This window comes from Talpa europaea (assembly GCF_964194135.1).
Source record: "Talpa europaea genome assembly, chromosome: 6".
Taxonomy (NCBI): domain Eukaryota; kingdom Metazoa; phylum Chordata; class Mammalia; order Eulipotyphla; family Talpidae; genus Talpa; species Talpa europaea.
Genome location: NC_140072.1, coordinates 37678959 through 37702498, shown reverse-complemented (window position 1 = coordinate 37702498; position 23540 = coordinate 37678959). Strand labels below are relative to the sequence as shown.

Genomic DNA, 23540 nt, shown 5'->3' with positions numbered 1-23540 from the left:
CTAAAGTGAAAAAAAAAAATAAAACATCCTTTAATTCAAGCCAAAGTCCTGTCTGATGCATCCGTGGGATGTATGCTAGGAGACAGGTCCTCCACGCTGAAGGTCTCGCCTGCCTGTTTCTACAACAAAGCACAAATGCCAGTGTTAGTCAGTTGACATATTCTGAATTTCAGCTACACAAGCACTCTACTTTTATTTGGAGATTATAATTCAAGAAACAAATTACAGATGAAAAAGAATGACATTTATAAATGACAGGCAACCCATTCTAGAGGAACAGTCAACAAAAAATAAATACCTCCCTCACAATATGAAGTTTTTCTAGTATTAGCTTAACCAAAATTAATCCAATCTTCGTGGTGCTATAAAGATGTAGTTTGAGTTGGAGGTATTGGAGTATTTATATAGCTATAGTCTGTTACTAAAAATGAAATCCATCCATAGCGTATGATTTAAAGAAATTACTTGAACCCAGAATGTAGCCCTATGCAGCTATACGAAATCATCTGCTTACCTATTGAGTTTCATGTCCTAAGGAAAAAATAAGGTTACCAGCTGCATATAAATAACAGCAAAACATCTGAAGAACCTTTATCAAAATGTTATCACTAATATGGTTTTCTAGTGCAGGACTGTCATTTTTCACTTTTCCTTTATGTTTTCCTGAATTTTATGTACTTAAGTTTCTTTCAACTGATAACATCACTTTATTTTGCAAGTTGCAAGCTCTTTACCTAATAAGGCTGTGTTTTCACCTGCATCTTCCTTAAAACTGGCATCACATTGCGGCACAGACTCACTAGTAGAAGACGATGGTAAGTTGGTCACATCACTTCTGTCCTCCTCTGGTACAGTAATATTCAAATTAGCAGCCGAAACACTTCCTGGGGTAGGTTCTGGAGGTGGGGTCTCAGGCCCATCCTCAAGCTCTAGCTTGAGAAGCAGAACAAAAGAAAATGCCTTTTCTAAGTAACATCGATCAAGGTTTATTATCTTTTGCTGATAATTCACACAAAATATTTACTTTTATGTACAGAATACATAGCAAAAAGTTTATCAGTGTCTTCTTCAGCATCAAAGACAATAAATTGCTTTCATAGAAAATAAATTACTTCTCAAAAAGCAGTCTTTCAGGGCCTAAGCCTTTACTTTAAAAAGACATTTCCCCCCTTGATACAAGCAATGCCACCTTTTAAACTACTGACAGAAAGCGAAGCTCTATTGCAAACACACTTTCCTACCTTCTTGGACAGAGATTATCTGCTGAGTACTTAAGGCTGTGAACATGAGCGGAAATTACTGCCTCAGACGGTCTCACTGACACTGGAGTTGAGATGAGCAAGGATCTGAACCACAAAAGGCTACACAGGGGTTCAGATTGCTTTTGATTCACCTAAAAAGTATCAATTTTGGCTCCTTCCTTATAGTCTATCAGCTGTCAATTTGCTTCCACTTACCCCCACATATCTCCCCTCCATGTGTTGCTTTAAAGAAAACAAGACAATGAAAGTGGGGGGTATTCAGTGACCTTTTTTAATACCACAGGGGAGCGCTGGCTTGGCTTGTCACCTTTGCTTCAGGTGAAAACACTGTAGAGACATTCCCTCCCCTGTCTGGGTTCTCAGGGCCACGGGTGTGGCCATTCCATCAGAGTTCTAGAAGTCCCTCCCCATCTCTAGTATCAGGCGATACATTTTCTCTTGGTAACTAAACACCCCCAGAACACTGCTGACACTAAGCAACAAATCACGTGTTGCCATAACATCCAAGCTCCTGCTCCACCTACCCTAATCTGTTTTTCCAGGTAATCATTTTTGCCAAACTGAACTACCTTCCAGGCTGAGACCCCACATTCACACCACAGGTATGCCAATAACTTGTAATATACGGATCTGTCAAACAAATCCTTTAACACCCAGCTCAGATGCCCCTCTAAAAATGCACCCCCTTTATCTTCCCACCTCCACCTGGCATAGTACGCTGCTCCTTCTTCTGTGTACTGCACTGTCAATAAAGTGAAATCCCCACTAGTGGAAGGGATCTTATTTGTCTTCCCAGAGCCAAATTCAGATCCAGCACCTTAGACAGTATTCCTTTGACAAATGCTTGTTGAATGAATGAAATAACAGACAAATGACACACCTAAGTGGTTTGAGGAGCAAATGCAAAGGCCTACTGGCAGCTCTCTCACTGTGGACATTTTCTTGGAAATGAGAACTAGTTACTATGCCTGTGTGTCACAACTATTCATAAAATTCATTGGGGCAGGACCAATGGATCTAAAGAAAATGGCACACTTGTCAAAATCAAAAAAATTATGGGTAAGACAATTTCTTAGTTTGATTTACCATAGGTTTCTGTTATTCAAAACGAAACTACTTTCTGGGGATATACACTCTAGCTTTCTGAAATTAACATTCTAAGAAGCAATCCAACTTTACCTAAAATGAAATATCTTCATTTTTTAATATATGAAATATCTATGTAGATGTATATCCAACAATAAAACTCTTGAAGATTAAAGTCTCAGTGCTAAAGTCAGTGAAATTCCTCTTACTCAGATTTTTAGAAATGAAAAGCAGGTTTAAAATTATTGACTAGTGGAAAAAATTCTAAATGTAGGAAAAGCTGGAAAAACAGGAAGATGGAAAACTTTGCCAAGGAAAACATCTGTCCAGCTCCCTGAACCCAATTGTTTAAAATGAGGTGCATCTAGTCTCTTGCTGGAGCAGAGAGAAGATAAGCCAAGTTTATTAGGAAAGCATGTTATGCCAGGCTGAAGAGTGCTACCATTATTAAAAACTATGACTAGATACACAGAAACTATCTAGATATCAGAGTGGATGAGATTTTAGTAAGACAGTCTTGAATGCTGACCTTTCTCCACTGTGTGCCTACAGGGATCATATTCAGGAACTCACACCTGAAAACAGTAACTCCCTGAAATTGCACTGGCTAAGGCAGTGGTCTCTCATCTGTCTTTTGAAGACATGCTGAGCTTGAAGATAAAGGGAGACTTGGAGCAGACCTGAGGCCTTAAGGACTTTTATAGCTTTAAGCTGCATAAAATGATTATCTTGAAAACATCTTTTTGTAGTTTCTAACTCTGTACTAAACTTTATCAATAATTCTAAAAATGTTTAGCAAAAAGAATATATTTGGGGGCCTCCCTGGTGGCGCAGCGGTTGAGCGCCGGGTTGCAAAGCTGCCCACAGCCTCTGCAGCGCCGGTTCGATCCCCGGCTGTTCCCCGACCGCCAGGCGAGGGTCCCACATGGTGTGACAGACCTCTCCTGCTGTCTGCTGCTCCCCTCAGCAGTGTACTTTGGTCCTTCTGCCTGCTCTGCTCCCGCTCTGGCTCTGGTGAATTCTCTCACCTCCCCGCACTTCTGACTGTACCCAGTGCTTGTATAAATAAATAAATAAATCTTAAAAGAAAAAAAAAAATTGTCTTAAAAAAAAAAGAATATATTTGACATTTAAATTATGTTTTTCAAAGTTCTTTATCTCAAAATGGTTTACTATTTAATCAAGAATACCTGAAGGTATTAGTAGAGTATATGAAGACTCAAAAAACAAAATATCTAACAATCTAGAAGATCTGGGTGTTGGGCCTCCCCAGTGGCGCAGCGGTTGAGCGCTGGGTTGTGAAGCTGCCCACGGCCTCTGTGGCGCCGGTTCGATCCCCGGCTGCTTCCCGGCCACCGGAGGAGGGTCCCACAGGGCACGCAGACCTCTCCTGCCACCCGCTGCTCCCCTCAGCAGTGTACTTCGGTCCTTCTGCCTGCTCTGCTCCCCGCTCTGGCTCTGGTGAATTCTCTCACCCTCCCGCGCTTCTGACTGTACCCAGTGCATGTATAAACACAACAAACAAACAAGTAAATAAAAATCATAAATAAATAAAAATACATGCCTCTTAAAAAAATAAAATGTTTAAAAGATCTGGGTGTTTTTCCCCTTTCTGTCCCCAATTCTGGACAGGAGAATTAAATAACTTGGATCCTGGAATTAAGCAAACTTGTGTTTGAAAACCAATGCCCCATTAACTGGCTGTGTGACTTTAGGTGAGTTACTTAGCTTCTCTAAGCTCAGTTTCTAGTTAGTAAAATAGGAATAGTAATGGCACTTACCTCAAGAATGGCTGGGAGAGTTAAATGGAATGATGTGTGCGAGGCATTTAGCACATGGCTAGTATAACCATGTTCTCTCTTACTTTTTGTCTGTTTTCTGAAAAGGTTCTATGGCCATATTAAGTATCACAAACTGATAGAACAAATCAATGCAGGGCTAATTTTCCAGCAGTATTTGATTTTGAAGCCCAGGAATTGGGAGAAGTGGTGTCAAAAGGGTTGGCATCGGTTTCCTCATATATAAAATGTGCGCCTTGAGTCAGAAAATATATGACGCTCCTTTCATTTCAAACATTTTATAGTTCTTGTTTATATAAAGCTGACTAGATATATACATTCTACACTGTAGTACACCAGAATATAATTACTCTGAATAATTACAAACTATGAGGAAACATCTAGTATGTTATTCTAAACTCAACAAATTTAGTTCATTTTTTGGAATGTCTTAATTTTTTAATAAAGAGGCAAATTTCTTCAGAGAACCACAAGGATATCGGAGGAACACTGAGTTCATTCCTCTTGCCTCTGGCCAGTAATGAAATTGAATCACTCAGGAAGAACCGGGGCAGAGATTGAATATAAACAAAAATGTAACAAACCCAATATCCCAGGGCTTTGATGACATCAAGTTTACACATTGGACACGTGCGGTGATCCAAAAGCCATGGGTCAATGCATATTCTATGAAAAATATGCCTAAAAAAATTAAGTATGTGTTAATGTTTTAAAATAAATGTTTATTCTTATAAAGGAAATAACACACTCATCCTCTCATTACAAGTTAACTTCTGTCAAATCAACATTCTAGTCTATTTACTTACCCTAAATAATATTTTATTTTCTACATTAAACAGAATCTGGCACTTGCATTCAACCTCATGCTAGGTTCTATTTGTATGTGCCTTTGTAAGTGACTTGAAGGCCTCCTGGTCATAAATGTAGCATAAGTAAACCAATAACAGAAATAGCTAATCCTAAACTCATAATCTTAAATAAATTCATAAAACTATTCAAATGTAAGGAGAACAATTTAACAGATTGTCTTGGGTTTTGGGCTTAAAACCTTATTTTCTATTTACTTATTTTTGCACATACTACATTTTTCAATAACTATCAAATGAAAAAAAGATCCTTATGTATTTTCGTCTTTTACTACCTTAGTAAAGCTTTTCCTCTCATGATAAATCTATGTTTTCAAGGCATGAAGAAGATCAGAATGAACAGTCTGAGTTATGGGCTCAAACACCAGGTTGTGTGACTCAATGCTGTGACTTTCATGGCGCTCCTTAACCTCTTGGCACCTACACCACAGGCCATTCTGAGCAGCAAACATGTCATGTGCTTACCACCAAGTTGGGCACAGGTGTTCATTATTACTGGTGTTGTCTGAGGCCTCTTATTCAAATCAGAATCTGCTAGTGCAGCTAATAATAACACCTAATTACATCACAGTCTACTTAAGCCTATCTTTTGCTCTTTCCATTCTCAAACTGAAACCAACTGACCTAAAGGAGCAATTTTCACAAAAACACTAAAGAAACATGTTGGCTTTATTGGCAAATTTGTTAAATAAGTGCAGGGGGAAATGGGGGAGGAAGGTAACAAGGAGACCAGGAAATGTGTGCACACGTCTACTTGTAAGGGTCAAGGACAAAAGCTGTCCTGCTATGGCTGGTGCTATAAAGAGAAATTAGCTTCACAGGCTCACTTGTACAGCATCTCAAGCAGCATTTTTAAAGCAAGAAGATTTGCCTTCAACTAGTCTAGAATAAAAATTCTTTTCTATTTTAGTAATTCTCTACAGGAACATAGTCAACCTACCGTGACCTGATTCATTAAGTACCCACCATAGCAATCCCACATAAATGCCTGTAGTTTATCTTAATTCAAAAAAAATCTTGTTGCCCGAGTCATTTATTTATTTCCTCCACAGAACTATTGAGAATTTAATCTACTATACATTAAAGTACTTTAAAGCAATCATTACATATTATATATTAACTTGTAACTTCTAATACGTGTGAAGTATCATTTAAACTGATCAACTTAAGACATATAAATTTGTACCCCCTTCTGCTAAACAGCAACTCTGGGAAAAACTTTCAAATAAGCCATTATTAAAAAGAAAATCAGGACCCTCCCTGGTGGCACAACAGGTTAAGTCTCAGCACTATGAGGCTATCGCCAGCCACTGCAGCACAAGTTTGTATTACATTACAGTCAGGGAGCTGACCCACATGGTGTAGCAGGCCTTCCCTGTCTCACCTGCTGCTCCCCTCAGCAGTGTATTTCAGTCAATCCACCTGTTCTGTTCCCCACTCTGTCTCTGGTGAATCCTCTCACCCCACACACCTCTGTCCTACACCCCAGCTCTTGTATGCATAAATAAATCTTAAAAAAAATAAACCATAATTTCTTGTTGCTAAAAAAAGAAAAAAATTTAAAAACTCTGTGTAACCAGAGTAAAAGGAGAAATATTTTACACAATTCCCCAAAGAGCGTAAATCTAGTGTGTAAATAACAGTAAGCCCCTGCCATCCTCTGACCCACTTTCTGCTCTCTTCCTGCACCCTGTCACATTTGTCTCCTTATTTCTAAAAGCATACCTGTTGCTTCACTAAATGTATAAGGTAATTCCAAAATTCTAATGAAGCCTTGCTTACAAGGCTAAAAATCAATCTATGTCAAAGATATACAATGGGTCTCAACGGTCACCTTAAGTCTCCCAAGCAAAGAAATTTTCAAGTAATACAATACAGGCAACCTTGAAGAGCTCAAGTTTCTTTTCTAAGAGACTCAATGATCATGAAAATATCACACGACAGCAAGGCTTTCATGTAATAAGGGAAACATAACACTTTTGTAAGAAACCTTTTAAGTAATTTTTAATATCTCAGGAGGTTAAAAAGAAAACGTACTTGCATGGCAGAATTCTGATAACATCCTTTACTTTAAAATTTTCAATACACACTGCACAATTTTCAACATCAATATCGATTCCCTGTAAAAACAAGAAAAAGGAATTTTTGACATTCATGTGACACAGTATACTCTCAGTAAAACTCACCACATCCTGGGTAAACAGTAAATTCTGTTCTGTACTGGTACAACCTGAAGTAAATACAGATGATTTCTACTTAGTGTTTCCTTTTTACCACTATTAAGAGGTCATTTACAGAACATGGCTGATAGTTTTAGCATTAGGATATAGCTACAATAATTTAAATAATTCATACTACCCATTTAAATTTTACTTTGTTCTACATAGGAAATTCAGCAATATGTCCTTAATGATAATTTGATAAATGTGGTATAAACTCAAAAAAAAGTGAAATAGCTGACTGAAAAGGAAAAAAATTCATTGTTTACCTAATCACACGAGCAGTATTTAAGCACTAGGCTAGTGTTTGCTTTTTTTTTTTTAAGAGTTCATATTTTAAGGGCTGTAGATATGCAAATTCCTGTTTCATTGTAATAAAATAAATCGTAAACATAAAACTTAGGAAGAGGATGAATATTTAACAAACTACTTGTTTCCTGGTATCATTAAAAACAAAAACAAAAGCAGTTTCATTAGAATTTGCTGAAAGAATAGTCATGCCTTCAATATGTGAAAATGTGAAGGGCTAAATGTCTGAAAATAATCACCTTTAGTGTTGAAAGAATTAAAAACTGAAATAAGTTAACATTTTCATCTATGGGATTAAGGAAAGTAAAAAGAAACAAAAGTTGCTGGAGTGGAAGCAGTCTTGTGACAAAAATTTCCACTTCTAAGAATGTACGGACCCAGACACTTTGAAGGATGTCAGCCCTCACCAAAGCAGGTGGGTCACAGTGATCAACTGACCCAACACAGACAAATAACACGCCGCTTCCCAGAATTCTGGGATGGGGAGGCAGGGGCTATTAATCAACATCTGCATGTGCCTGAGACTTGAGATAGTTAATTTTATGGAACTCAGCTAACACATATCCTTATATAATGGTTTAAAAATATATTTAGCCCTGTGTATAACTTGTTAATTAACAGGCAGTAAAAGCTGATTTTATATGCATATATTGCTATTAAAGACTATTAGAACTTTGTAAGAACATTTAACATTATATGTTACAACAGAGACAAATATTATCAGTTACTTATCATATGCTGTGCAGGAATGACAAAATAATATTTAAAGTCCCTAGTGGTTTGCAAGCTTATATGCTACTGTGAAGGAGTCCACCAGAAAAATGAGCAAACAAGCAGACTCCTGAACCAAATAAAATGCAGATTTAAGAAAGCAGAAAAGAGAAAGAAAAATATTATTTTTCTATACATAGCATCACCAGAAAATCCACATATATTTGAACATATGGATATACCTCATGGACCATTTACAGATCCTCTTTTTAACTACTGTACAACTCTCATAAAAATAGTCCGTAAAAGCAAATTTTCAAAAATGTTCTGTAATGGGTAAAGGACAATATCAATTAAGTTCTCAAAGACTCAGTTCAGTAAATTAAACGCATGAATCTATGGCTTCTCACTTGTAAAAACTGAGATTTCTGCTCTGGAGAACATAAGAAAGGTTTCTAGAGGAACATGAAAATACATGTTTGTCCAGTCACCGACACAATGAATGCACATGGAGCCTGTCAGGCGCTCCTGGCGACTCACTGATGTGTACATCAGATACTCATCTTAAGTCCTGAGATGCAACTTTTTTTTTAACTTTTTCTGTTCCATACATCCACACAGAAAGAAACCAATTAGTCCTTTGAGCAAACTACTCCACTTTAAGTGTTACTACAATGGAAAAAGTACTGAGGAAGGAATGGCCACCAACAATCCAATTCCAAGAATATCAATATAAAGAATATCACATAAACCATTAATAGCAAAGTGTTACAAATCAAAAGTCTGTTTTTAATGAGTGCTATTTCTGTTTTAATCCTTTATGTTGGTCAGAGGAAGAGAGAGTATTGTTAAGTACAGTTTAACTATTTTCCTTTTAGGGTATATAAGCTCTAAGCACCCGAGGTTCTAAATCAGAGATTTTCCTTTCCCAAATATGCTTAAAACTGGTATAATTCTGACCTTTTAAGCCTCAGATTGGGCCATGTCAAAATGTTTCTTTTTAAAAACAGTAGTTTTAAAAACAATATTTCTTCTCTTCTTCACAAATCCCAGTTAGTATTTTCTCCCTGTAACTATGGGACTCAAAGAGGATGGACAGGTAATTTTAGACTTAACAGATATAAATTTAAAGTATCAGGGTGTATGGCATAAACTGAGCTCTATGGCTTCTTTAAGAGTTACTTGTGTCTGGCCAAAAGGTAAGACTTACTTGAATGATGGACATGTCTGTGCTGTCTAGAATGGTAGCACCAGCCAGTGCAACTATCTGAGCATTTGAAATGTAATTAATGTGACTGACAAACTGAGTTCTAAGTTTAACTGAATTCATTTAAATTCACATAGTGATCAGAGGTTACCCTACCAGGCAGGAAGGTCTAGAAAGCTCTTCACATATAAAATTGACTCTTTCTGCCAACCCTTTCTTAGAATGACCACGCACATAAAATTAGTCCTAATTCAATCCAGCCAAAACTCTACACATTTATTAACACTGTGATTTTAGCAAACTGGAAGGCATTACTTAGATTACATAAACAGACATATTCTAGTCTAAACCCTTCCCCCCCCCCCAAAAAAAATTACCTTTTCTCCATGCTTTACAGTATGAAGTGGAAGTTGGCCAATAACTTTCTTTGTTTCTTTTCTGTGGCTCTTAGGTAGGAAAAATATTATTAAAATTTTTTAAATCACTATTTAAAAAATTCATTGTTTAGTCATAGTTAAGCAAACTTATGAAAATTTCATTTAAAGTTAAACTACAATGAAACCAAATTTTTAAGTCACCATTTAAATCTCAATGCATAGAACAGTCACATGTAACTTAAGAGCTGTTCGATAAAGAATACTTATTTTCAATTCCATGTCTGAAGAAGAAAACAATTCTTATGTCTAAAGCATAAAGTTGAGGCTAGGAGTAGCACACACTCAATCCGTTAACATCTCTAAAAGGAAAGAGGCTTCTTACTCCTCAGAGAGACCACAACCCAAAAATGATTATTTACCACCTACAAAAACCGGGAAGCTGGACTTTTCAAGACAACAGAGGTAAGTGTGAAATTTTAAAAGCCTGCCTTTTAAAGCTGACTCTTTGAACTGCTTTCCTTTTTGCTGTTCCTGAAATTGTATGTTTCAGCATATAAACAGCTTTGAAAATGGCTCCACTCTGGCGACAGGGAAGCCCTCCCATTCTGCACCTCATCTTGGTGACCAGGGTTCTCTTTTTAAATACCAGGTTCCTTGTCCCTCATGCCTTTCTGTCATTCCTTTATGTCTATAAAAGGACAAACGTTATCTGTAGGAGCAAAACATGCAAAGAATGACCCTGGCTTAAAAGGTATCCTATGTCTCACAAAATTGAAAATTTAATATATTCTAATTAAAAAATTATTTTTAGGCCTCCCTGGTGGTGCAAGGGGTTAAGACACAACCTATGAAGCCATCCGCAGTCACTGAGGCAAGAGTTCAATCCCCAGCCAGGGAGCTACCTACATGGTGCGGCAGACCTCTCCTGTCTCACCCGCTGCTCCCCTCAGCAGTGTATTTCAGTCAATCTGCCTGTTCTGTTCCCTGCTCTATTTCTAGTGAATCCTCTTACCTCCCCACCACCTCTGGCCTATACCCCAGTTCTTGCATGCATGCATAAATAAAACTTTAAAAAAAATTTTTTAAATAATATTAATACTTAAATATTATGAATGAAAATGAAATTTAAGAATATTTACGGACTATCTTTTAAGAAGCGAAATTAAAAAGAGATATGCATCATTACCTGACTTCCAAACTGAGAGCCAGTATATAGGAAACGCTGTATATAGTAAAATATTAGCCAGGCTAATGAGATAATCATCATGGTGATGAAAGCGATGGCGACAAACACCACAGACTGACTACTGATGAATTCCTGTACGTGACGCGTGCCGACCTTTATAGTCATATTGACTGGAATCCCTTTTTGCACCAGATCCAAAATTTCTCTTCCTTTTTGGTAGCTAACCATGATGACGACTATATTTCCTGTTCCTGTGGGAAAGGAGAAAATCAATATAAAGAACACAAAATAAGATACAAATAAATATAACATAAATGAATGTTACGGCTTAGCCATGTAGAAACATCTGAAAATTTCAATAAAATGGGTATTTTTTAAGGAAAAGATAAATTAACAAAACTGATCCCTAAAGAAAAATATTATTACAGTAGTTACTGAAGTAAAACAAGACACCAATCCCCCCCTCAAAAAGCAATATCCCTGGTCAATTTCACAGGTGAGTTCTATCACTGAACCTTTCATGACGAATAACATCAATATTTTAATTGTTTCAGAGCAGGTTTTTTAAAAAAGGCAAGGAGGGAGTTTCAAAATTATTCCTAAAGAGACCAAATGTGGTATTAAAAACAACAGAATTAAAAACAACAGAATCCTACATACCAATTTCACTTAATAGTATTAATTTAGGGGCCTCCCTGGTGGCGCAAGGGATTAAGCCTCATCACTTTCAAGTGATTGAAAGTCACAGTAGCATGAGTTAGATCCCTGGCCAGGGAGTGCTGCCCACAAGGCGCAGCAGACCTCTCCTGTATCGCCTGCTACTCCCCTCAGCAGTGTATTTCGGTCAATCCACCTGTTCTGCTCTCCACTCTCTCTGGTGAATCCTCTCATTCCTCCCGCACCTCTGGCCTACACCACAGCTCTTGTATGAATAAAGAAAATAAATCTTAAAAAAAAATGTATTAATACATAATAACGAAAGCCTGCCTGGGCCTCCCCAGTGGCGCAGTAGTTGAGCGCTGGGCTGCAAAGCTGTCCGCAGCCTCTGCAGCGCCGGTTCAATCCCCGGCCCTTGGGCAAGGGTCCCACATGGCGCGCAGACCTCTCCTGCCGCCAGCTGCTCCCCTCAGCAGTGTGTTTCGTCAGTCTGCCTGCTCTGCTCCCCTCTGGCTCTGGTGAATTTTCTCACCCTCCCGCACTTCTGACTGTACCCAATGCTTGTATAAATAAAAAAATAAATAAATAAAATAATGAAAGCCTGCCTGTCTAAGGCAATCTAAGAATTTCTGCTCTGATCACTATATTTAACATTGTTCTGAAGGCAGGAGCTGACAGAAGACAAAAAATAGTGATAGAAGCAGCAAAATAATTTCTATGAATCTGTCCAAATTAATGCAACACCCATAAATATCTAGAATCTTTAAAACCTTAAATATGTCCATGGGAAACTGATCAGAACAGGCAAAGTAGAAAAGTCCACAAATTAGACCCACACACATAAAATAGTTTAGTATATGATAAAAGACGAATTTCGAAGCAACAATGTAAAATGGACTTAAAATAGTGTGTGGATAACTGGGTGTCATCTGAGGGAAATAAAGCTTCAGCCTTCCTTATAACTTTTGTCAAAATAAATTCCAACTAAGTCAAAGTTTAAATATATTAAAAAAGAGAACAAGAAACATGGAAATTTAAATGTATATAATACTGGAGGAAAACTACGTCAGATTCCATTTTTTAAAAAAAGAAAAAAAAAAAAAAAAAAGAATTTTGACTAACCAGAAAAACCCAAAATTTCTGCATGGTTTAATGAGAGCAGAAACAAGATCAAAAGTACATATGAAAAAAAAAAAAAAAAGTACATATGACCAACTGGGGGGAAATGTAGATAATATAGCAAAGACCAAAACTAATTTCCTGTAATAAAAAGGCAACAGGAAAGCAAAGGAAATGAAGCTAATTCATAAGAGTAGTTTCAGTGAGCTGTAACTCACATGCAATTAAACACCCTTAGTGTACAATTCAGTGCTTTTGGGTATATTCACAAAGACCGTGTACATCATTACCATTATATAATTCTATGGCATGTAATAGTCCCCCTCCCCTATCCCCCCAAAAAACTCAGTACACCTTAGCAGTCATTTCCCAACAAAGGGATTTTCCATATATGAGAAGTCATAGTATATAGGAAAACATTTTACCAACACAACTAGCAAAGATCAGAAAGTGAAACAATACACTGGGGAGAGTAAGCACAAATCTGCACTCTTGTATACTGCTGGGGGGAATTATTACAATCTAATAAGGGAGATGTTGGCTGTCAATTTTTTTAAAAATGCACAAGTTTCTTTGACCCATGAATTCAGGTCCAGGAATTTAACTGAAAAAATACACTACACGTATGTGCAAGATAAGATATCTCTAAAGATATTTATTGCCAATATTTTTTCTAAGATTTTGCTATCACAATCTAAATGTATACCAATAATAAAAGCTACATAAATGACAATATGTAGACAGAGACAGCAACTGTGTTGGCATTGTAGCACTGCTAGAACTCAAAACAGAAGAGAAAAAAAGCAACATATTAAATTGTGTGTCCAAAAAAAAAAATCTGTAAGGCTTAAAAACCTAGACTATTTCAGGAAGGCTGCTCTAGGGACTGGGGACACTGGCTGCCTCTAGAGAGAGAAGTCAGGCACAGCAGAACTGTACCATGTGTACATATTATCTATTCAAAAAATAATTGTAGGGGCCTCTCCGGTGGCGCAGCGGTTGAACGCAGGGTTGCAAAGCTGCCCACAGCCTCTGCAGCACCGGTTCGATCCCCTGCTGCTCTCAGGCCATCGGAGGAGAGTCCCACATGGGGCGCAGACCTCTCCTGCCGCCCGCTGCTCCCCTCAGCAGTATACTTCGGTCCTTCTGCCTGCTCTGCTCCCCACTCTGGCTCTGGTGAATTCTCTCACCCTCCCGCGCTTCTGACTGTACCCAGTGCTTGTATAAATAAATTAAATAAATCTTAAAAAAAAATGTAAAAATACAGATAAGGAATGCTCTCTGGTACTACACAGAAACCACATATTATAACACACTGATTGCGTAGAGAAATTTTACCCATAGCAAGTCTGCTGTGGCTCTCAGCCATGGGTATTTAGTTACTGAAACACCAGATGAGCACCCTTCTAAGGTGGCTCCTGTGTGGAAGCCAATCCTATTACCTGGACCTCTAAGGGTCACTAGCAAGAACTGTAGTTCCCTTGGCGCTCACCCAATCTACCAAGTCACCACCAGGGAGAGAGACACTATTTAAGGAGTAAGGCATTTCCTGCTTTCAGGAAAATAAACATCTAGTAGCTAAGTAAGACAAGCAAAGAAATGACTCTAATAGTTGTATCGCTTACTTTTTTTAAAGGATTTATTTCATTTATTTATATATACAAGAGTTGGAGTGTAGGCCAGAGGTGTGAGGGGAGGGGGGTATTTATTTTATTTATTTATGCATACAAGAGCTGGGGTGTAGGCCAGAGGTGGGGGAGAGGGGGGGATGAGAGGATTCACCAGAGACAGAGTGGGAGCAGAACAGATGGATTGACTGAAATAGACTGCAGAGGAGAGCAGAGGGGAGCAGCGGGCAAGACAGATGAGGTCTGCTGTGCCATGTGGGTCAGCGTCCTTGCTGGGGATCAAACTTGTGCTGCAGTGGCTGCTGATAGCTTCATAGTGCTGAGACTTAACCCCTATGCCATCAAAGAGGCCCTGTACTGCTTATAATTATATGGCACTTCATAAACTGAAAGTCTTAATAAACTTCCTTTTGTAGAAAATGTTGAGCACATACTAAAGTAGAAAGAGTGGTATGAACCCATGTACCCATTTCAGTTAAAAGCTTTTATATAGAAAGCAAAACTGTTTCTATGCTGTGGTTACAGCCACACACAATTTCTGGGACTGATCTGTGGAGATAAATACAGATACTATCTACACATATATTCGTGTCTGTGTGTGTGTGTGCACACGCACGTATCTAAATATACCTGTGTGTAATAAATGGGAAAAACAATTTTGAAGCACATTTTCACATTTACATCTCACTTGAAGCTGAAGAGGCAGCAATTTCATCTACTGAAGGCTGAGAAATCTTTAGAGAGCGGCTCAATGTCATATACCTCCTGGGAAACAAGCTTCTCAGATCTGAAGACCCAGCTCCAGCCTACTCCTTGCCTTGGCCCTTCCTTGTTCTGGGGGTGACAGGCTCCAGAGCCTCAGAGACTGGGTTCAAATCTCACATCACTATCTGGGTCCTCTCTGAGAATATTTCTTCAGCTATAAAATAGGGATGAGAATTTTTCTATTTTGGATGGTTACTTATTTAGCAAGAAAGTAGAATATGACAAAGAGTGGGAGAAATGAAGTGACAATTTTTGTCTTGGGTGAAAGGGAACTTTTCCCTCTTGAGCTACATCTTGATGGGCAGGAAAAGTTTACCAAGCAAAGGAAGGGAGGCTTCCTAAGCTGTGAAACCATCATAAAAATATATTTGGGATGATAACTGGTCCAATTTGGTTAGTGACTAAAATGTTTGTAAAGGGATCTTTATTTCTTTACACCAATGCCTTACATAGAAGCTAGCACATAAGTATTTGTTGAATAAATTAATAAATTCATTGGACTGGAAGATAAAATGAAATTAGAGGTTCTTAAATGTTTCATCTTAAGGAGGTGGGAGAGGGACAGCTATTAACACAATGATTATTAGGAAGATACCCTGAAGTGAAAACATTTGTAATATTAATCTAAAATGTTCACCTAGGAAATTAATTTTAGGTCACTGAGGTAGAAGAAATCATTAAAAAAAAATACTGTATCTAGGATGAAGGCTAAAGCATTTACTATACTATAGTTACAGCAGCAAAACTGCTTCTGGTAACTATTTTAAATTAACAAAATCGAGAATGAAGACTCATTTTATCCTGTGATTTGCTGCTCTGCAACACTTTTTGGTGTAAACTGGAAGCAGGGTAGTCTAATAAATATGCACTCAGCTTGTGGTCACCTCACAGGCAATACTAAGGGCACCTTCCCCTTACAGTCTGATTCATCACTTCCCTGGGCTAATCCTATAAAGCCTCTTGGCACATGAGAGCAAATCAGTTTATTTCCTAACTAAATATGTGAATTTCTTCACCGAAGACACAGGCACTCAAAGACTTGCAATGAGGGAGAAAAAAGTACTTGGAATTTTTTTCTTTGCCTAGGCCCTTAACATTACTACCAACCCTTAACATTACTACCAACCCTTAACATTACTAACATTACTACTATTCAGTTAAAAAAGGCAGTGGGCCTGCCTCCCTGGTAGTGCAAGGGGTTAAATCTCAGCACCATGAAGCTATCAGTAGCCACTGTACACGGGACAGGAAGGTGACTCAGGCCAGGAAGGTGACTCACAAGGCGTAGCAGACCTCTCCTGTCTCACCCACTGCTCCCCTCAGCAGTGTATTTCAGTCAACCTGCCTATTCTGCTCCCCACTCTGTCTCTGGGGAATCCTCTCACCCTTCTCTGGCCTACATCCCAGCTCTTGTATGTATAAATAAATCTTACAAAAAGAAAATAAAATAAAAAATAAAAAAGGCAGTGCTCTTCTTCCCAAAAAGTACACACATCAACATTGGACAAGAAAACTTCTCGAAGGCAAGTTATTACTTTGACGAGGTCTTTGTATATAGTACATGATCAAAATCTACTTGTCAAATAGTGATACCCAATATACTATTTTTTAGCAAGCCCAATATCCACAATGTAAATCCCCCTGTTTCAAAAATAAAACTGTGTTTACTTCCATTTTCTTTCAAGTTTCTGTGTTCCTCTGAGCACTTTGTCAAAAACAAAACAAATGAGAAATTCTATCTTGGTTAACAGCTTCAAAACTCTGGAGCATTATACTTAGAGTCCTTCTCACAAGGAAACTATTTAAAGTAGAATTCAACATTCTCTTGAAGGAGATAAGTACTGAAATATTTAAAGTAGGGGATTAGGTTTTTGATTTGGAAAACCAATTCAGGCAGCAGAAAATACATTTTAAAGTTTCAGCAAGAAAATCTCATGAACTTATCTCCCATGTTGTATCCACCTCCCCCCACTCTGCCCTACCTGGAGAATTCCCTATCAGATCTTCAAAGATTCAGCACAAGTCCACATTAAGACTTTTCAGTACCACCCACCCACCCGTTTGTGTATGCAAGGTGTCAACACCTCTTACTCTTCTTTTTATAGACCTTGTATAATTTCTTTACAGGCCTCTCTCCCCCACTAGACCAGTACTACCTGTTCTTATTTATTAGTTTTGCAGCCCCCACAACAGGCAATGACAGCCCATAAAAGATCTGCTGTATGAATTAATCAATCTGAAAAATTGGCTTTTTTTTTTGTATTATAGTTGAAATGACCCAAAAGGAGAATATTCTAGACTTCTCTGTAGGGGAAATAGCACACCAGAAGTGACTGCAAATGTCTCAGAAATTCGAAACTGTTATTCAAAACAGAAATGTTTTTATGGTTGGCTAGGGTGAGTTGGGAGGACCCAAATATAAAGGCAATGATCTTCTTGGAATTTCAAATTTTGTTTTGGGTAATTTAGTTTGCTCAAATATATTTTATAATTGTTTTATATACTACTCCACAGTCTTATTGAGAACTCTGCAGTTCTCCTACATGCATTATTTTACATTAATCCTTCAGTCTTTGGCAATGCTATTCCCACCACCCAGAATATTCTGTGTCCCTCACCCATACTGCACACTGTATGTGCCCAGAGACACCTTGTCCAGCACCTTAACTTGTCCTTCAAAGCTCAATCTTCCTAGGAACCATCCTACTTAATTTCACCCCCTAAGAGTCTCTGAGGTGCCATTTGTGTCATCTTAGAGCATCCAAACACATTCTATTCAAAAAACTCACCCAAATACATTCTAAACTCAAATCTAAATTTTTAGATTATTTGTAATAAAGATCATCAAGTATTTGTTATTCATGAAAGACTATTACCAAGTACAAAATGTACACCGCTCTTAAAGTCAGGGACTCTTATACATCTTTGTAATCTCCCTCACCCAAGTCTGGCCCTTTCCTCAAAAGTGGCCTGAAGCACATTAAACCACTATTGACAGAATATAAATGCCATATCAAAAATTTCATGCTGAGATTTTGGCTGAAGTTTCATTCTTATTTATTAACCAACAATAACTACATTAAGGCAAATACTCTAAAAGATTTCCTTTTAACCATTTGACAATCAGTTTTTACCTCTCTTGGTCAAAGTACATCTAATCATCATATCTGACTGCTAGAGTGATGGGAATTAACTTTGAGAATCAGTGTAACCCTGACAGTTGTTTTGATACAATATTAAAGTCATCAATTATTGGGCCTCCCTGGTGCAGACCTCTCTTGCCTTGCTGCCGCTGTACCCCAGCAGTGTATTTCAGTAGATCCATCTGTTCTGCTCCTCACTCTGTCTCTGGTGAATCCTCTCACCACCACCACCCCCCTCCCCTCTGGCCTCTACCCCAGTGCTTGTATGCATACATAAATAAATCTTTTTAAAAAGTCATTAATTATTTTAGAACCACAATAAAAATACTGATTTAAACCCAAAATAGCTTATACTGGATTCTATAAGAATCTAGTAACATATTTAAGAAAAACTAGAGAAATATACCCTGAGATTTGGGAAAAGACTACGATGATTCAATTCTACAAACAGCCACGTCTGTCAATTTTTTTTAAAGATTTATTTATGTATGCATACAAGAACTGGGGTGTATAAGCCAAAAGTAGGGGGGGGGAAGGGAGTCACCAGAGCCAGAGTGGGGAGCAGAACAGGCAGATCTACTGAAATACATGGGGGGGGGGGGGAGACAGGTCAGGTCTGCTGCACCATGGGAGTCAGCTCCCTGGCAGGACAGGCAGTGGCTGGTGATAGCTTGATAGTGCTCTTTAACCCCTGTGCTACCAGGGAGGCCCCCACCTCTGTCAATTTTGTAGAACACTGACTGGTGTTACCCAGAAACACGAGAATCACCTAATCAGCAGTTTTTACCTGCTCTGGACACATTCTGACAAAATACAAGAACCGCAATTCTGAGCTGACTTTAAGATTCTGCTTAGCATTTCAAATTCAGATATGCCAAAGCTGGTTCCTTTTCTGATTTCTTAATTCTATTCCATTCTCAAAAGTCACAATACAGGGCCTCCCCGGTGGCACAGCGGTTGAGCGCTGGGTTGCGAAGCTGCCCGCAGCCTCTAAAGCGCCGGTTCGATCCCCGGCTGCTCCCCGGCCACCGGAGGAGGGTCCCACATGGCGCGCAGACCTCTCCTGCCGCCCACTGCTCCCCTCAGCAGTGTACTTTGGTCCTTCTGCCTGTTCTGCTCCCCGCTCTGGCTCTGGTGAATTCTCTCACCCTCCTGCGCTTCTGACTGTACCCAGTGCTTGTATAAATAAATAAAAACAAATCTTAAAAAAAAAAAGTCACAATACAACTTGTCCCCTTGTACTCAACTGGGTCAAATTCTGAGGGTCAGTCCTTTCCATTCCTATAGTCACCACTATAATCTCCCTCGGACCAGTGCAGCAGTCTAAACTGGAGTCTTTGTTTCCAGCTGTTTCTGTTTAATCTGTTAGTCAGTTGCTACCAAATTAATCTCAGATGATTTTGTCATCTCCTCTTACTCCTGGGCATTTGGTAACATCTGGAGGCATTTTTGGTTGTCACAACTGGTGGTATACTTCTGGAATTTAGTGGTTAGAGAGGCCTGGGATACTGCTAAATATATAATACACATAACAACACCTCTCATAATAAAGAATAACCTAACCAGAGGTCACCTGGTTATCTCAGACAAAGTCATTTAAGTTCCTTGAGTATCAGTTTTCTCACTTATAAAAGAGTTAAGGGAGCTACTTAAAAGGTTGTCAGAAAGATTAAGTGAGCCACTGTATGAAAAATACTGAGCACAACACCTATGCACCGGATACTTTCACACATTTTTAAAAAATTGCTAACTCTGTTGCTTCTATCTTTTCTCTCAAACAGAAATATTTTCATGGCAAACAGGTTAAAATGGACATTGATAATAGGAAGAGACGTTCACCAAAAGAGAATTTAAAAGAAAACATCAATGACATGTTTTTTTCTGGGCCTGGATAAATTAGGTCAATAAACAAGCAAGGTTGCTGTACCATGGTTAGAACAGTGCTATTTTCGGGTCTCCCTGATGGCGCTAGGGGTTAGGCGCCACACTCTGAAGCAATTCTCAGCCTCTGCAGCACAAGTCGATCCCCAGCTAGCCGGGGAGCAACCCACATGTCCCAGTAGACCTCTCCTGACTCGCCTGCTGCTCCCCTCATCAGTGTACTTCGGTCAATCTGCCAGTTCTGTTCCCCACTGTCTCTGGTGATCTTCTCACCCACCCCATCTCTGGCCTGTACCCCAGCTCTTCTAGGCAAAAATAAATATTTTTTAAAAAAAGAATAGTGCTATTTTCCTGGAAAGATGTTAATATCATTAATAAAAAATGCAGTAAGCAGATTAAGAAAATTGTAAGCAAATGAGCCTGCCATTGAAAAATAAAAGAAAAAGTCTACATTAAGATTTGCACACAAGGGCCTCCCCTGGTGGCGCAGCGGTTGAGCGCTGGGCTGCCAAGCTGACCGCAGCCTCTGCAGTGCCGGTTCGATCCCAGGCCACCAGCGAGGGTCCCACATGGTGGGACAGACCTCTCCTGCCTCGCCCACTGCTCCACTCAGCAGTGTATTTTGTCAGTCTGCCTGTTCTATTCCCTGCTCTGGCTCTGGTGAATTCTCTTACCCTCCCGCGCCTCTGACTGTACCCAGTGATGGTATAAATAAATAAATAAATAAATAAATAAATAAAACCTTAAAAAAAAAAAAAGATTTGCCCACACTGGAAAATGACTGCAAATATGCAGAGTATCCTGATACACCAAGCTCTTTTGACAGAACCACTAAACTTGGCAAACAACGTGGATACGATAATCTGGAATAGTTACGTGAACACTAACAGGACTTTTTATAACAGTTGTGTGTAAACATGGCTTAGGTACAATGATCATTAGATAGATTTGGTAGCACTGGAGTAATTGCATCAAAGGTGGTGCCTAGCACAATGTCAACACATGGACATCTCTGCTCCCATTTCATCCCCAACTCCTCACCCCCACTTCCTTTCAACTGCAACTCTACTATCTGAGGCCAACCCCTCCACAAGCATTTTGGAGCAAGCCTTCCAGGCTTTTGAAAAATCTTACTCATTCAGCGACCTCTATCCTGGATCCATCAGATCACTCCCATCCAATTTCAAATATGCCTTTCCATTGTCCATAGTACCCTTTCTTGCCCAACAGTTTCTGCCCATTTCTCAGCAACCTGAACCCTCAATCACCCTTCCTCAAAGAGTTACTCTAACAGTCTCCATTTCCTCATCTCTCAACTGATTTCTGTTCCTTTCTAAAAGTAATTAAATGCAAAGTCACTTTTCTGCCCTTATTTGACTGTTGGGTTCTGAACTTGCATTAGGGAAATCAAAACAAAAAAAACCAAAGGTACAGGAAAAAGGACCTCTGACTAGCAGCAGAAACTTTATAAAGAGATTTTATTTATTTTTTTTTAAAAAGATCTATTTATTTATACAATCACTGAGTACAGTCAGAAGCGCAGGAGGGCGAGAGTTCACCAGAGCCAGAGAGGGGAACAGAACAGGCAGAGTGACGAAATACACTGCTGAGGGGAGCAGTGGGCGCAGCAAGAGAGGCCTGTCGCGCCATGTGGGACCCTCACCAGTGGCCCAGCGCTCAACCACTGCGCCACCAGGGGTGGCCCTCTAAAGAGATTTTAATCACAGTGAATTTAACGAGCAGAGATGTAAGAAGGCATAACAGAAATACGGTCACTCTGCAGTGTATCAGTAGTATGGTACTCAGGATCCAATTCTGAGGTTATTTGCAAAACAAAATAGGACTTTTAAAAACTATCATTACTGCTAGAAGATGCAACCTGTTGCTCTGGGGAATACCTATGTGTAGGAAAGATCACCTAGGCAACACTTGCAAAATGCCATTTAAACCCAAGATAATGACTCTCATTGGCAGTAGAGCCAGTATTATTGCACAGTCTCATTTTTAACAAGTGAGAAAACACACATGGACTTAAATCCAGACTTTCTGACTCAGAATTAAACCCCGATTTTCTCAAAGGCATTAGAATATTCCGGCATGTTTTATGAGAAGAAACCTGAGTGCCACTAAACTCTACCACTTCACAGTGGTGAAGACCTAGCCGTGGAGCGTTCTAGGAGAAAGCTTCAATTCCTACCCACAACTGACTCTGGAAAGGCTGACTGGAAAGAGATCCGTGGTTAAGAATCCAGAGACTTTCTACCGGCTATCACCACAACCTTCCTCCCATGAATGTTTCTTTCTTTCGTCCTGCAGGGGCCAGCTCCTTCACCTGAACGGCAAAGATCTAATCTCGTCGGCAGGCTTGCCGCCCTGCCAACAGCACCTAGGAGGTCACACCAAGCCAATCTGGTGTCTCCCTAACAGATTCTACCAGCAGAGGCCAGGGCTGGCCCTGGGGATCCAGCAGGAGGCCCAACAGGCCGTCGGCCATGACCGCGGTGCAGCGGCCGCCCCTCCCCCCCGCCGCGCCCCGCACCCGGCTCACCCGCGTGGGACATGGGTCCGGTGAGGTTCCCGTGGCGCTCCTCGTTGTAGAGCACGACGGCCGAGGCGTTCCTCCGCGCCGCCACCAACACCTTCTCCTTGAAGGTGCAGCCCCCGCGCGCAACGAGGGCGACCCAGGGCGCGGCCCCGGCGCCGGGCGCGGGCACGAGGAAGCGAGTGTCGGGCGCGCAGCCCTCCAGGTCGGCCCCGAGCGGGACGCCCACGAGGCCCTGCGCGCCCTCCTTGGGCGAGCTGTCGCCGAATCGGCCGCTCTCCGAGACGTCGGCCATGGTGCGGTTGGCCTGCCGGTCCACGTACTCGGTGCGCACCACGGCGGAGAACCACTCGAGCGCCCGGCCGCGCGCCCCGGGGGCGCACAGGGCCAGCGCCAGCAGCGCCAGCGCGCCGCGGGCCCCGACGTGGGCCTCGGGTCGCCGCCGCCGCCACCCGGCCATGGCCGCGCCGCCGGGCCGACGAGGAGCGGGCTGGGGCGGGCGCGGGCGGCTCCCGGGGGCCGGAGGGTTCCGGCGCGAGGCCCCGAGAAGCGCGGAGACTCCGGCTCACACGGCGGCGCCGGGAAGTGTGGGCGAAGCGGGGCGGGGGGCGGGGCACTGGCACGCGCGCACCTGGCGGAGCCCGGGGGCGGGGTCGGGGCGGGGCTGTGGGCGGGGCTTTACGTGGCCCCGCCCCCGGGGCCTCGCCACTGCCCCTGCGGGGTGGACACCTCGAGCGCCCGCGAGTGCAGACCCTGAGCCGCCCGCGCGGGCACGGGCAGCGG

The 23540-nt window shown here is 40.6% G+C and overlaps 1 protein-coding gene across 1 annotated transcript; it reads right to left on the bottom strand.

Moving 5' to 3' along the window:
• Positions 1 to 23217, bottom strand: RNF149 (ring finger protein 149; the record flags this gene model as incomplete). The annotated part of the gene is given in 7 exon segments (XM_084235524.1): positions 1 to 119; positions 735 to 927; positions 4729 to 4828; positions 7051 to 7133; positions 9837 to 9905; positions 11023 to 11273; positions 22764 to 23217. Coding segments are annotated over 7 exon segments (1194 nt in total). The 3' UTR covers positions 1 to 75.
• Between the last annotated feature and the right edge of the window lie 323 nt (positions 23218 to 23540).